The sequence below is a fragment of the Lathyrus oleraceus genome, chromosome 6 (genome assembly GCF_024323335.1).
Source record: "Lathyrus oleraceus cultivar Zhongwan6 chromosome 6, CAAS_Psat_ZW6_1.0, whole genome shotgun sequence".
In the NCBI taxonomy this organism is placed as follows: domain Eukaryota; kingdom Viridiplantae; phylum Streptophyta; class Magnoliopsida; order Fabales; family Fabaceae; genus Lathyrus; species Lathyrus oleraceus.
The window spans coordinates 90790997-90806177 of NC_066584.1; the positions used below are offsets into that span (position 1 = coordinate 90790997).

Genomic DNA, 15181 nt, shown 5'->3' on the forward strand with positions numbered 1-15181 from the left:
TGATAGAAAGTTGTATGTCTTGGAGAAACCTGTTCCTGAAGAGGAACCTCCTAGTTCTGCACCTAAGACAGAAAGAGATGCTTATAAGAAGCATGTCGATGATGCCAATGAAACTGCTTGCCTCATACTAGGTACTATGAACTCAGAGTTGCAAAAGCAACATGAGAACATGGCAGCGTTCGATATGATCGAACACCTGAAGATGCTCTATCAAGAGCAAGCAAGGCATGAAAGGTTTGAAGTTTCAAAAGCCCTTTTTCAAGGCAAGTTAGCTGAGGGAGCCCCTGTAGGTCCTCATGTGCTCAAGATGATTGGGTATGTGGAGAACCTTGAGAGGTTGGGTTTTCCCCTCGGAAAGGAACTTGCGACTGATTTGATCTTGCAATCGTTGCCAGATAGATTCAGCCAATCTGTCCTTAATTTTAATATGAATAATATGGACAAATCTCTTCCTGAACTGCTAGCCATGTTAAGAACTGCTGAGCAAAATATGAAGTCAAAAGGGAAGTCCATTCTGATGATCGGAAATGGAAAGAGACGGAACAAAAGACCCACTAAGCAGGGTGATAATGGGAAACGCAAGGAAGTTGCCAAACCCAAACCCACTGCTCCTGCTTTGAAGCCTAGTGGAGGTATAGCAAAGGAAGACACTTGCTTCCATTGCGGTAAGACCGGACACTAGAAGAGAAACTGCCCAAAGTACCTGGAAGATAAGAAGAATGGAGTAGAGACTTCAACTTCAGGTATTTTTGTTATTGAAATTAATTTATCTACTTCTGCATCATGGGTATTAGATACTGGATGTGATTCTCACATTTGTACCAATGTGTAGGGGCTAAAAAGGAGTAGAGATTTGGCAAAAGGTGAAGTTGACCTACGAGTTGGCAATGGAGCAAAGGTTGCTACTTTAGTCGTAGGAACTTATGTATTGACTTTACCTAGTGGTTTAATAATTCAATTAGAGAACTGCTATTATGTACATGCAATTAGCAGGAATATTATTTTTGTTTCTTGTTTAGACAAGTTTGGTTTTTCATTTATAATAAAGAACAATTGTTGCTCCATTTATTTGAATGATATATTCTATGCTACTGCACAAATGAATAATGGACTATATACCTTTGATCTTGAAATGCCTATTTATAACATTAATACTAAAAGAATGAAAACTAATGAGTTAAATCCAACTTACCTTGGGAAATGTCGATTAGGCCACATAAATGAGAAACACATTTCCAAACTTCATAAAGATAGACTCTTGGACTCTTTTGATTATGAATCATATGAGACATACAGATCTTGTTTAATTGGAAAGATGACAAAGTCTCCATTCACAAGAAAAGGTGAAAGAGCTAATGATCTTTTGGCCCTCATACATACTGATGTATGTGGACCACTGAACGTACCAGCCAGAGGAGGTTTTCAATACTTTATCACATTTACTGATGATTTCAATAGATATGGTTATGTGTATTTAATGAAACATAAATCAGAGTCCTTTGAAAAGTTCAAGGAATTCAAGAATGAAGTATAAAACCAACTAGGTAAGAATATTAAAACTCTTCGATCAGATCGAGGTGGTGAGTATTTAAGCCTAGAGTTTGATGACCATCTGAAAGAGTGTGGGATCCTATCCCAACTTACTCCTCCTGGGAAACGGTGTATCTGAGAGAAGAAATCGAACCTTGTTAGACATGGTCCGATCCATGATGAGTCACGTCGATCTTCTAAACTCCTTTTGGGGACATGCATTATTGACAACAACTTACATACTTAACCGCGTTCCATCCAAAAAGGTTGAGAAGACACCATATAAGATATGGAGTGGTAAGAAACCACATATGTCTTACATGAAAATTTAGGGTTGTGAAGTTTATGTGAAACGACAAATTTCAACTAAGCTTGAGCCCAAATCTGACAAATGCTTATTTGTGGGGTATCCTAAAGAAACAAGAGGATATTACTTCTACAATCCTTCTGAGGGCAAAGTGTTTGTCGCTCGAACTGGAGTTTTCCTAGAAAAGGATTTTATTTCCAAAGGAATCGGTGGGAGGAAAGTAAAGCTGGAAGAAAATCAAGAATTACAAAGCATTGATACACCTATGGAGGAATTAAAGTAGGAAACACAAGTAGTTGTGGAAGAGCAACCTGCTCAAGTAGAACAAGACCAGCGTAGGTCAAGCAGGATACATCACCTACCTGAGAGATATGGATATCTCATAACTGATCAAGGTAATGTATTACTCATGGATCAAGATGAGCATGTGACCTACCAAGAGGCCATAATTGGTCCCGAGTCTGAGAAGTGGCTAGAAGCCATGAAATCTGAAATGGATTCCATGTACACAAACCAAGTTTGGACCTTGGTAGAGCCTCCTGTAGGAGTTGATCCTATAGGACGCAAGTGGGTCTTCAAAAAGAAGACTGACATGGATGGTAAGGTACATACCTATAAGCCAATACTGGTTGCAAAAGGATATAAATAAATTCATGGGGTTGACTATGATGAAACCTTTTCACTAGTTGCAATGCTTAAATCTGTTCGGATTTTACTTGCTATCGCTGCATATCATGATTATGAAATATGGCAGATGGATGTCAAAACTGCTTTCCTTAATGGGAATCTTCTTGAGGATGTGTACATGATACAACCTGAAGGATTTGACATACCAGAAGAAGCCCAAAAGATATGTAAGTTACAAAGATCAATCTATGGATTGAAGCAAGCTTCCAGAAGCTGGAATCTTTGTTTTGATGAAACAGTAAAACAATATGGATTCATCAAGAACAAAGATGAGCCTATGTCTACAAGAAGGTTAGTGGGAGCATGATCATTTTCCTGGAATTATATGTAGATGACATATTACTCATTGGAAACGATGTCCCTACCCTACAACAAGTAAAGTCTTGGTTGGGGAAATGCTTTTCTATGAAGGACCTAGGTGAAGCAGCCTATATATTAGGAATCAGGATCTATAGAGATAGATCATAAAAACTGCTTGGCCTAAGTCAGAGTACATACATAGACAAAGTGTTGAGATGCTTTAATATGCATGATTCCAAGAAAGGATTCATACCTATGCAACATGCTTGTGTCTATCAAAAACACAATCCCCTTCAACTAAGGAAGAAAGGGATCGCATGAATAAGATTTCATATGCATCTGAAATAGGATCTATCATGTATGCCATGTTATATACTCGACCAGATGTCTCAGATGCTTTAAGTGCAACAAGTAGGTACCAATATGATCCTGGTGATGCTTATTGGGTAGCTGTCAAGAATATCCTTAAGTATTTGAGAAGGAATAAGGACTCATTCTTGATATATGGAGGTCAGGAAGAGCTTGTTGTAATTGGATACATCGATGCTATCTTCCAGACAGATAAGGATGACTTTAGATCGCAATCTAGTTATGTGTTTTGCTTAAACGGTGGCACTGTGAGCTGTAAAAGTTCAAAGCAAGATACAGTTGTTGATTCTACAACTGAGGCCAAGTATATTGCTGCCTCAAGTGCAGCAAAGGAAGTTGTTTGGATCAAAAAGTTCATTAGTGAACTTGGCATAGTTCCTAGCATTATGGATCCCATTGGTCTCTATTCTGATAACAATGGTGCTATCGCACAAGCTAAGGAGCCTAGATCTCACCAATGATCCAAACATATACTTAGGTGTTATCACCTCATTCGAGAGATAATAGATAGAGGAGATGTGAAAATATGCAGAGTGCCTAAACTTGACAATATTGTTGACCCACTGATAAAGCCTCTTGCACAGCAGAAGCATGATGACCATACTAGATCTATGGGCATTAGGGGTATGCCTGATCGGCTCTAGTGCTAGTGGGAGATTGTTGGTGTAAGCCCTAGAGGCCAATACTTTTGGTACTTGTATCGAATTATTTATTAAAAATAAAAGGCTTTTTCTTTATTATATTTGTTTAATAAAGTCCCTAGAATAGCTAGTCCGTTTAATGTATCAAGTGTGACTTAATCATGAGATCCCATTAAACATAAGGACATTATTCTTAAAGTATTCGTAGTCGAGCTTTGTTGTGAAATAGAATAACATTAAAGCATTAAGACTATTATGTATATAGACTAATGATCACATCTCATGGATCATGGATAAGGAGTTATCAAGTCTTAAACATAAGTATGAATATTAAGAGTAATATTTATACTGGATTGACCGACTATGAGAATACTATATAGAATGTTATGCTAAGTGTCATAAGTTATTCTCATGGTGATAATGGTGTATACCACCCTTTGACTGAAACCCCTATGTACCCTAGATGTAGAGTCGAGTGCCTTATTGCTGATCAAACATTGTTCGTAACTGGATGACCATAAAGACAGTTGATGGATACTCCACGAAGCATGTTGAGGGACATGAGTGACCTAGATAGAATTTGCCTATCCTGCGTAACAGGATAAATGTCTACAGGCTCAATATTGAACTGGACAAGGATGACACGGTCTATGCCTTATGTTCAATATAGACATAAGGGGAAAAGGGTAATTGTACACATAAGTATTATCACAAAAGGATTTGTCAGATCACATGACATTTTTGTGTCTTGGGTAGAAGTGATGTGTTGCTAGATACCGCTCACTGTTTATTATGTTAAATACGTGATTTAATATAATTGCCAATGCCGCGAAAACATACAGGGTCACACACAAAAGGACGAATTGATGAGATATAGAGTAACTAAGGAACACCGTAAGGTACGGTGCACTTAAGTGAATTATAGAACATCGTAAGGTACGGTGTACTTAAGTAGAATACGAAATATGGTAAGGTACCACGCACTTAAGTGATTTTGGCATATTATAAGATATGGGCCACATACACTTAAGTGGGCTTTTTAGCTTGCAGCCCACACAAGTGGTTCTATAAATAGAACCCTTATGCAGTTGCAATTTCATTTCTCTTTCTCTTTCACTCAAAGCCTTCATTCGTAGCAGCTAGCACTGAGATTGAAGGAATCCGTTCGTGTGAACTGAGTAGAGGCGTTGTCACCATTCAACGTTCGTGATCGCTCCGTAGATCTGCATCAAATGTTTCAATCACCACAAGAGGTAAAGATTCTATCACTGATCATGCCCAATCGTAAGGATCACTAAAGGAGATTTTTTTTAAATTCCGATGCATTTTGGATCGCTCTTCTCCTTCATACATATCATAAACCAAGATCTAGGACCTTTCATAAAAGTTCAGGTCAGTCCTCCACTGAGCCAGTGGTATTTCCCCGAGTGAGTTTCTACCCTGCCGGTTTTATCAGCGTATATCCCCAATGAGTCAGCTGAAATTCGCTCCCCAAGCAGAGGTTACCCTAAAAAGTATCCTTTATAAATTTTCCTCTACATAGCATTCCCCAGTAAATCTTCTCCCTAGTGAGTTTTTTTCTAGATTATTTCCCTATACGATGGTCGTCTTACGTGATACTAGTCAACCCTCGAGTTGATGACGGTCTTGTTGACAATCTAGGTATCAATATTGTAATCATTATTCAAACGACTACAAACTTCCTATCGAATCACCCAAAAATGCTCATGAGCATTTTGATACATTTGACATATAATGCATATATACAGCATCATGTGAAGTCGAAATAAAAAGAAAAACATCATGCCAAATGAAAACCCTTTGTAACATCAAATGGATGGAGTAAGTCGAGGAATGGCATACCTTGAAAGTTCTTCAATAGCGATGAATATTGGGGCCTATACAAAGAAAAGTGGAAGAAAGAGTATGAATAACATGATTAGATTTACAAAATACTATCAATAAACTGATCTAATCTAAGTAAATACATTCACATTATAATCATTATTCAAACGCCTACAAACTTCCTATCGATTCACCCAAAATTTCTCATGAGCATTTTGATACATTTGACATACAATGCATAGATATTGCATCATGTGAAACTGAAATAAGAAAACACCATGCCAAATAAAAACCCTTTGTAACATCAAATAGATGTAGTAGGTCGAGGAATGACGTACCTTGAAAGTTCTTCAAAAGTGATGAATATTAGAACCTATACAAATAAAAATAGAATAAAGTGTATAAATAACATGATTACATTTACAAAATACTATCAATAAAATAATCTAATATGAGTAAAAACTTACATTGTAATCATTATTCAAACCTCTACAAATTTCCTATTGATTCACCCAAAATTGCTCATGAGCATTTTGATTCATTTGACATACAATGCATAGATATTGCATCATGTGAAAGAGAAATCAAAAAACACCATGCCAAATAAAAACCCTTTATAGCATCAAATGGATGGAGTAGGTCGAGGAATGACGTACCTTGAAAGTTCTCCAAAAGTGATGAATATTAGAATCTATACAAATAAAAATGGAAGAAAGCGTGTGAATAACATGATTACATTTACAAAATACTATCAGTAAACTAATCTAATGTGAGTAAATACCTTCACATTATAATCATTATTCAAACCCTTACAAACTTCCTATCGATTCACCCAAAATTGCTAATGAGCATTTTGATACATTTGACATACATTTCATAGATATTGTATCACGTGGAACCGAAATAAAAAAAACACCATGCCAAATGAAAATGCTTTGTAACATCAAATGGATGGAGTAGGTCGGGGAATGACGTACCTTGAAAGTTCTTCAAAAGTGATGAATATTAGAACCTATACAAATAAAAATGGAAGAAAACATATGAATAACATGATTACCTTTTATAAGAAGAAGAAAAAGAAGAAGAAGATAAAGAAGAAACAATGTTGATCTTGATTACCTTTTAGTATAAAGAAGAAGAAAGACAAGTCTATGGAAGAAGAAGAAGAGAGACGAGTATGTTGGATGTGGAAGAGATAGGTGTTAGGGTTTTGTGTTTTGTGAGAGACGACTATTCTTTACTAACAGTTTTTCTAACTTCACTTATATGTATAACTTATCACCATAGTTGCTAAGAGAAACTGTGATTAAATGGAAGTACTATTCATATTGACTTCTGATGCTAACCATGATGATATGTATTTTAATTTTATTATAATTTTAATAATATATGGATAATACCCATTTTGTAACGAAAAAATAAAAAAATGTTAGTGCTGGAATTCGAAGCATGTAACCTTTCATCTATCACCATGGTTGTTAGTTTGAATCGTGATGAAATGTCTTTTAGTAAAATAAAAAAAATTCAGGGGCGTTAAGATGAGTTATTTTTATGTTTGCTTAAACGATTGTAGTAATATGGTGTTACCAAAGGTGTATTTTGTAGCAGTGCTAGCCTGCTTTACTTTGCAACATTTCTCACATACCTGACTTGGTTTCTTCACTTGAGGTAAGCCATACAAGATCTTCTTCTAGTTGAGCATACATAGACCTCTTAAATTTAGGTGTACATACATGTGATGCCATAGTCAATTTTTGCCTTCAACAACAGTCGAAGCAAGACATTGATGATTAATCATGTTGATCTTTACTTTGAAGGTTTTGTTATCTGACAATGGTGTGCTTAGGATCATCCGTCCTTCACCATTATACACCTTCATATGATTTTCTTTCAAATTTATGCTATACCTTTTTGCAAGTAATTGACCCATGCTTATCAAATTGCATGTCATCGAAGGTACATACAATACGTCAGTAATACTGACCCTCTTACTATCTTTTCTCACCACAACTATGTTTCCTTTTCCACTTGATGTGACATGCCTGTCATATTCAAACCTGATCACTTTCTTGACCGATTCATCGAACTTGGTGAAATCATTTTTATTACCAGTCATGTGGTTACTACATCTTGAATCTAGGTACCAAATGTTGGTTTGTTCATTATTCGACTAAGTATTTTCCATGAGTAACATATCATCAGAGTCGCTTTCTCCTGCATTTTCATATTACACTTCGTCATTATCTTTTTCTCTTGACTCCTACTTTCTTCGACAATCTCGAGTATAATGACTAAATCCTTGACAGTTGTAATACTACACCTCCTTCATGTCAACTTTCTTCCTCAAATACTTGTTGTCTATGACTTTCTTGGTTCAATCAAAGTGATTCTTTGAATTATTGCTTGACTTCTCATCATTTGCAAGATTCTTTCTATGTTTCGTCTTTTCTTTTCCATACTTATTGATGAATCTTGCTTGTAGTTCCTATTCAACCACCTTTTCCTTTCTGATTTCCTCTACTTCAACCTCATCTCATGAGCCTATAATGAAGCTTGAAGTTCTTCTAACTTCATCTTAGCTTGGTTCTAAGACTCTTCAATAGACATTATAATTTATCAAAACTTGCACTCAGATATCTCAACACTATCTCAATCTTCTACAAATCATTGATTCATTCACCATAACCTTCATTTGGTTCATAAGTAACACTAATCTTGAGAAGAAATCAACAACTGATTCATCTTATTTCATCTGTGTTATCTCAAACTGCTTTATCAGCATCGACAACTTCACCCCCTTAAGATTTTCATCTCTTCCATACAAATTCTTCAACTGATCCCACACTTCTTTAGACATTTCTTCTTCAATAATCTTCTCGAAAACGTTAGGATCTACATATTGATGAATCAAGAAAATAGTCTTTCAATATTTCTTCCTTTGTTCCTTGTGTGTAACCTTCTGAATATCATTTGCATTCGCTTCCAATGCAGGTACTCCATCACTCACGATTTCAGCCACATCTTGAAATCTGAAGATGGGCTTTATTTGCACAATTCACCTCTCGTAGTAGGCATGACAACATAACCTGTACCCGCGGGTACCCACCCGCACTCGTCCCGAAGTTGACGGAGAAAACCCGTTTTGACTGGGTTTGGATTCGGGTTTGGGTTTTTCCCGATTATGAAATATGGGGACGGGTCGGGTAATGGGGACATTAATACCCACCCCTGAACCCGTCCCGTTTATTTCATTATGCACATTATTATTTATTTTTGATCAATTAGAATATTAAATATGTGGTCAATGTTTTGATATTTTAATTTTAATTTATTATTTCAAATATTTGAAATCTATGTATGGAATTTTTTAGATTGTTTTATTTAATTATTTGTAATGTAATTTTAATTTACAAAAAAAAAATATTTCTATTAAAAAATTTGATTGCATTAAATGAATGGTGGCGGGGCGGGGATATCCAAACCTAACCCGAACCCGTTTGGGATGAGTTTGAATTTTGATTCTCCATCCCCGTTTGAATTTGGGGCAGGGAACATAGATTATTTAAGGATTCAGGTTTGAGTTTGGGGAAGGTAAAAACCATCCCCGACCCACCCCCGTTGTCATGCATATCTCGTAGTTATCGCATTTGAAAACCGATAGATTCACTAGAAATTGCGTTGATGTTGTGTTACCATTTACCATTACAAATTGTCTGTAAATCGCAATCGGGCTTGTTGATACCAATTTGTTGGAATATTAAGTTTTTTTAAATATGGGACATCGGCCAATGAATGAAGGAGGTCATTAATATTATATTATTTTTTCATTTTTTTTATTTAATACATTTGATTCTTTGGTCATTGAAAGACTGAACTTTCTCTTTCAAATTTTTACTTCATATTCTTATCAATAAATGATCGAGCTTGTTAAAAAAGAGTGTAGTTAAATAATTTTCTTTTAATTTAAGATATTTTAGAATTTAAATATTTTAAAAAAAAAGGATATTGAGACGAAAAAGTCATTATATAGTTGTGTTTCAATCCCAAAGCATTGTTCTAGAAAGTTTTTAAGCTATGCATCTAGCTTGAAGGTCGGAGAAATAGGTCTTAATCTCAAATAACTTATTTTAATATTTATATTAATTAATATTAATTTTTAAAAAAATTAAAATTAAAATTTATTAATTTATTATATAAAAAATATTACTTAATAATTTATTTACAAAATAATCTAGATAATAAAAAATTAATAAATATATAATTAATAATTAATTATTATCATATTATATTAAAGAGACTAAAATATAAATTTTCAATTAATTCCTTTTAATAAAAACAAACGCAAATAGATTATATAAGTTGGATTTTAGAATTTATATAAATTTTGATGACATTCATCATCAATATAATATGATGATAATTAATAATTGGAATAATAAAATGAATAAGTTAAGTTTGAGTATTTTTGTCTCGATAAACAGAGTTGGTAGATAATCGAAATGGTTGAGCTTTAGGTGAGCATCTTTTTCCTTCAATTCATAGAAACAGAGCCTAAACTAAATGGGTATGGCATCCATGGCCAACACTTTCACTCTTCCTCGCTTTAACTTCAACCCTTCTCGCACCCTTTCTTCTTCTTCATCTCTCCCCAAAATCTTCACTCTCTCCAACCCCATTTCCATCCCTTCACCCATCACCAATGTATCATCCTCAATCACAAGACGCGCACCCACTCTCATTCGCGCCACCTCTTCTTCTTCCTCCTTCGGCTCTCGCCTCGAAGAAACCATCAAAACCACTCTTTCTGAAAACCCTGTCGTCGTTTACTCCAAATCCTGGTGCTCCTATTGTTCTGAGGTGAAATCGTTGTTTAAGAAGCTCGGTGTTCAACCGCTGGTCTTCGAATTGGACGAAATGGGTATTTCAGCTTAACCCTAACTATTCCTGCAAATTCATGTGTCTATCTTAATTAATTTTGCACTATTTCATTTTAGGTCCACAAGGTCCACAATTGCAGAAGTTCTTGGAAAGACTCACTGGCCAATACACTGTCCCAAATGTGTTTATTGGTAAGCAATCACTGACTACCGCCATAATCTCTTTTGCACTATTCTTACTTAATCATACTCATACAAGTAGTAACTGACTACACCTATACGCCTGTTAGGATAAACAACTTGATTAAGCGCTTATCATATAAGGGCTTAACGATAAGTTCTTTTTATATCAAAAGATAAATTAAATTCTAACTGTTTTCAGATAAGCTAGTAGAAGCTATTTTCATAAGCTATCCTGATGAACTTATGGTAACTAGAAAAAAAAACAGTTTAGGGACATGTCATAAGGTATTTCCATAAGCTCTCATAATCAGTCTCACGAGTATTTATACCAATATATTGACTGTGATTCATTGTTGTTGTTTTGGGAAAAAATAGAAAAGGAGAAACTTTTATTTTGAATGTGATAGTAGTATTTTGTTCCGTTATCTATGAAATATTAGTTCTACTTTAAGCCCAAGGAAGATATTTAAGATGATAGAATATGAGCTTACCAGCTTATACATTCCAATCATGTTGATTAAGTTATCAAAACTAAGATATGTCAAAATCTTGTAGACTTCTGTGTATGTTCAGCTCAAGTGAGTATATTGCAAAGGTAAAATGATATGATATATATAGGGACATATAATGACCACTAGTATGGGTTGAAGGCATGTTGAATGTGCTTAATATCTAGTGATTTATGAAACTAAGAGAGAGAAGGATATAAGCTAAGCTGAAAGTGTCAGCTATTTTTTTCAATAGAAAAAGAAATTTCATCTGGAAGGAGAGATTTTTGCTAAGAGAACAACAACTGCAGGGGGGTGAGAAGTAAAGAGAAAAACTAATAACGCACAAACTCCCATGAAATAACCATGGATTTGTTAAAGAGGATTTTTTTTTTAATATTTGGGGGATTCGAGAAGGATTTACAAAAACAATACACCAGAAAGTCTAAGATAGCATGACTTGTGCGCTGACATCCAGCCCTGAGGTCTTGGAGAGTCGGTTATGAGATTGTGCGGAATACTCCATAGTTTGTTTTTGTTATTTCCAATTTCCAGAAGCTTGGTCATCTGACTGCATGATCCACATTCTTAGGAGAAGGAATAAAAAAGCTGTATAAATTCATCACTTGATCAATGAAAAGGGCTGACTAACATTTCAATAGAAATCTCATGGTTTAAGTTCCCTTTATCCAGTGCTTTTCCCGGTCAAAAATAACATTTTTACTCTTAGTGTTATCAATGTGTCAAAAGATAAAATAAAGTCAAATTGTTGTCTTATAAAGTATAAACTGTTTTCATGAGCTATCTTGGAGAGTGTATGGAAATAAGCTGAAAACAACTTATTGATGTGTCATAAGATGTTTTCCTAAACTATTCCAAATAGTGGAGAAGGAGAGACTTTTGAATATTTGGGGAGTTAGAGAAGAATAGACAAAAGATACACCAGAAAAATCTGAATGTCATTGCCACTTCATTTCCAAGGCAATATTTTCAGACACCAAATTTTCCCAGACTGAATCCCCCTTCATTGCTAGGTATGTAACAATCTACAAGAATTCAGGGTGATCTCTAGTATTTGCACACAAGTTGAGAGGCAATCTGAAACTAGTTTTTACATCTAACTCCAAAGTCCTTTCTGTAAAGAATGTAATCTTAGAAACTCCAATACGTTAAGTTGTAGGCACTCTCAATATCCAACTTAAAATTAGGCCACACCCACCATTCACAATTGCGGAGAGTTCTCATGTTAAACCCTGATACACTATTTCAATTCTTCCCGTGTTCTTGAATTATCTTATCTATTTTACAAACAAATTATCAAAAACCTAGAATTTTCATAGAAAAACTCATGAGAAAACCTATTTCTTCATTAAAAAAGTATAAGAAATTCAAATTCCATTCTTTTGTTTTTCTCTTTTTTTCCCTCTCACACGACCACAATGCATTAAACTTCTTGTCATCGTTATCATGCCCTCTCTTCCTTCTCTTCTTCCACCACCAAATCTCTAACTTGTCTCTCATGATACTTTGATGAAGATCTGAATTTTCTAGGTTTTTTACGAGTTTTTTTGGGATTTTGGATTTTTTTCAAATGTAAAATAGGATAATGGTATTAGCCTTTTAAGTTTTAATGGATCAAATTGGAAAAAAACAGAAGATAAAAGATTGAATCGTTATCTGAAATTAAACTAAGGGACTGCAGGAACAATGTTGCGAATATAAAATTACGCAAGTCTTTTACTGTGGTTTTAATTTTATATTTTGAATAAAAAAGTTTGTTTCCGACCCTAACGTTTTTCTCATTGCAGGTGGCAAACACATTGGTGGATGTACAGGTATATTTTCCTTGTGTTATTGTTGGTATTATTCATTATTTAGCTGAGATGTCATGTCTCGGCTGTTCAAAACATCATTTTTTTCCTTAGTGATTGAAGTATTTTAATTTTTTCTACATTCTTTTGCTTTTACTTCATAATCTATATAACCGCAAATGTAAATTGCATGTATATATGAATTTGGATTTGAGCAGTGCTAATTATCACGACTATTTGCTTCACGATTTTCAGTTAACCATTTGAAGCCTCTTTTGCCGAAAAAACATGCTTGTGGAATTGCATTAATACTGTACCACATTATCACTTGTGTATTCATGATGCGATACACAGTTCAATAAAAATCTTAACAGTGTGAAGTTTACTTTGTATTCACCTTTTGTTTCTGACATTATGTTTTTACTTGTGCAGATACACTTAAGCTGTATAGGAAAGGAGAACTTGAAACTCTCATATCTGAAGCTATTGCTAAAAATAAGGGGAGCTAAGACCTTGACAATATTACTCTCGTCCTAAAGGGAATCTGATCTGGTTACCGATTCCGCGGAGCACATGTCAGTTGAAAACTTCAAAGCATTATAGATTGATGTTTAGTGAGACTCTAATAAATCTCTAGTTGGAGGATTTGTATAACTGAAATGGGCAACTTTCATACCTGAAAGACTATTTATGTTTATATTTTTCTTCCTCATTATGTAATGATTCTTCAATTGATCGTTTGTATAACTGATTTGCAATTCTCTGAGTACAAACATGATCAATCCTTAAAACCTATTCTATCTACGGTACGATTTATTGAAAATAACAAAAATAAAAATAAAAATACCAGCATCGTCATCATCATTACTTTCAGGCATTCCAATTATAAACCAACTCATCAAGTCTTCGACTCAAATTTTTCAAGTAAACTCCATCGTCTTTAGCAACCCAAATACAATTCTTCCAATCACACTTGTCAAAAAGACGAGCATCATACCAGAAAGCCTTGAAACTAAGAGAAGCGCCGTCTTTAGTCACATAGCACGAAAACATTGTCGAGTGAAAGAAATCTGTCCTAAAACTCCAAGTGATATTTGAACCTGGAGATAGGTTATTGACGCCAAGATCATCTTCTGATGATTTGCAATGCGCGAACAAGTTTTGGTTGTAGCTCAAGGAATTGACAACATATACATGCCATTTTATGAACTCAGGGAACAGATGATCTTTTGTTGCATAAGAATTTGAAGAAGCACTCAAAATAGTTGGAAAGGTAAAAGCCAAAATGAAGAATACTGGTGCCAAAAGATAGCTGCTTGAATTCTTTTTCTTCATCTCCATGTTTAATGTTGTTGCTTTGGAAGATTTGTGTTATAGATTGGAAATCTTTTTTGCTTGAGATTTTGGTATTTATGATGGAGCATGCTGGTATTTAAAAAGACATGAGAAGTTTTTACTTCAAGGCCAAGTGTAAGGATTTGTACATAATCAGTGATGAACTCTAATACTTTATAAGTTCCAAGAAAAATGCTAGAACAGCAATGTTTTCTTACTGGGAAGGCGAGAACTGCAAAATTTGGTTGTGAAAGAAGAGGGAGGGTTTCAAGAATTTTAACAAAGATGTGGCTTTTGATATTATAGTAACTTACGAAACTTTTCAATTTCCTAATTATTTCTAACATTTTTTTTACTTTTTCATTATACAGTAATTACTAACTATTACTACTATCGAATGACAATGGCAATAGACAATATTAACCATGTGATAAGCATAACGCTTCCGTCCTAAAATAGTACTATAATAATTTTTATATTTATAAAAAAATTACCCTTTTTTTTATATTTTTATATTGGCATGGGCCCATTTAATATAGATTAAAAATGATTTTTGTTAATTTTTCTTTTTTAAATTTATAATTTTTTTCAAAAAAAGTATAAATTATTTCACACTCTTAAAAGTAATTTTGCTTTTTATTAAAATACTTTTACATGTTAACCAATGAGGAACGTATATTTCGTCAAATTATATTTTTATTTTTAAAATATTTTTTAATAAATTTTTTAAGATTTTGATTGGATGTGTGTATAATATTATTATATATTCACAGTGCATTACCTATAAATTTTTTCCAATAATTTAATA

The 15181-nt window shown here is 34.3% G+C and overlaps 2 protein-coding genes across 2 annotated transcripts; one reads left to right on the forward strand and one right to left on the reverse strand.

Moving 5' to 3' along the window:
- Positions 1-10093: 10093 nt before the first annotated feature.
- On the forward strand, positions 10094-13833 carry LOC127091352 (glutaredoxin-C5, chloroplastic). The gene is made up of 4 exons (XM_051029970.1): positions 10094-10597; positions 10674-10748; positions 13036-13062; positions 13471-13833. Exons 1-4 carry the CDS (start codon positions 10240-10242, stop codon positions 13545-13547), a joined length of 537 nt encoding a protein of 178 aa, XP_050885927.1. The 5' UTR covers positions 10094-10239; the 3' UTR covers positions 13548-13833.
- Positions 13692-14633, reverse strand: LOC127091353 (S-protein homolog 74-like). Its single transcript, XM_051029971.1, has one exon. The coding sequence runs from the start codon at positions 14377-14379 to the stop codon at positions 13909-13911; it is 471 nt and encodes a 156-aa protein (XP_050885928.1). The 5' UTR covers positions 14380-14633; the 3' UTR covers positions 13692-13908.
- Between the last annotated feature and the right edge of the window lie 548 nt (positions 14634-15181).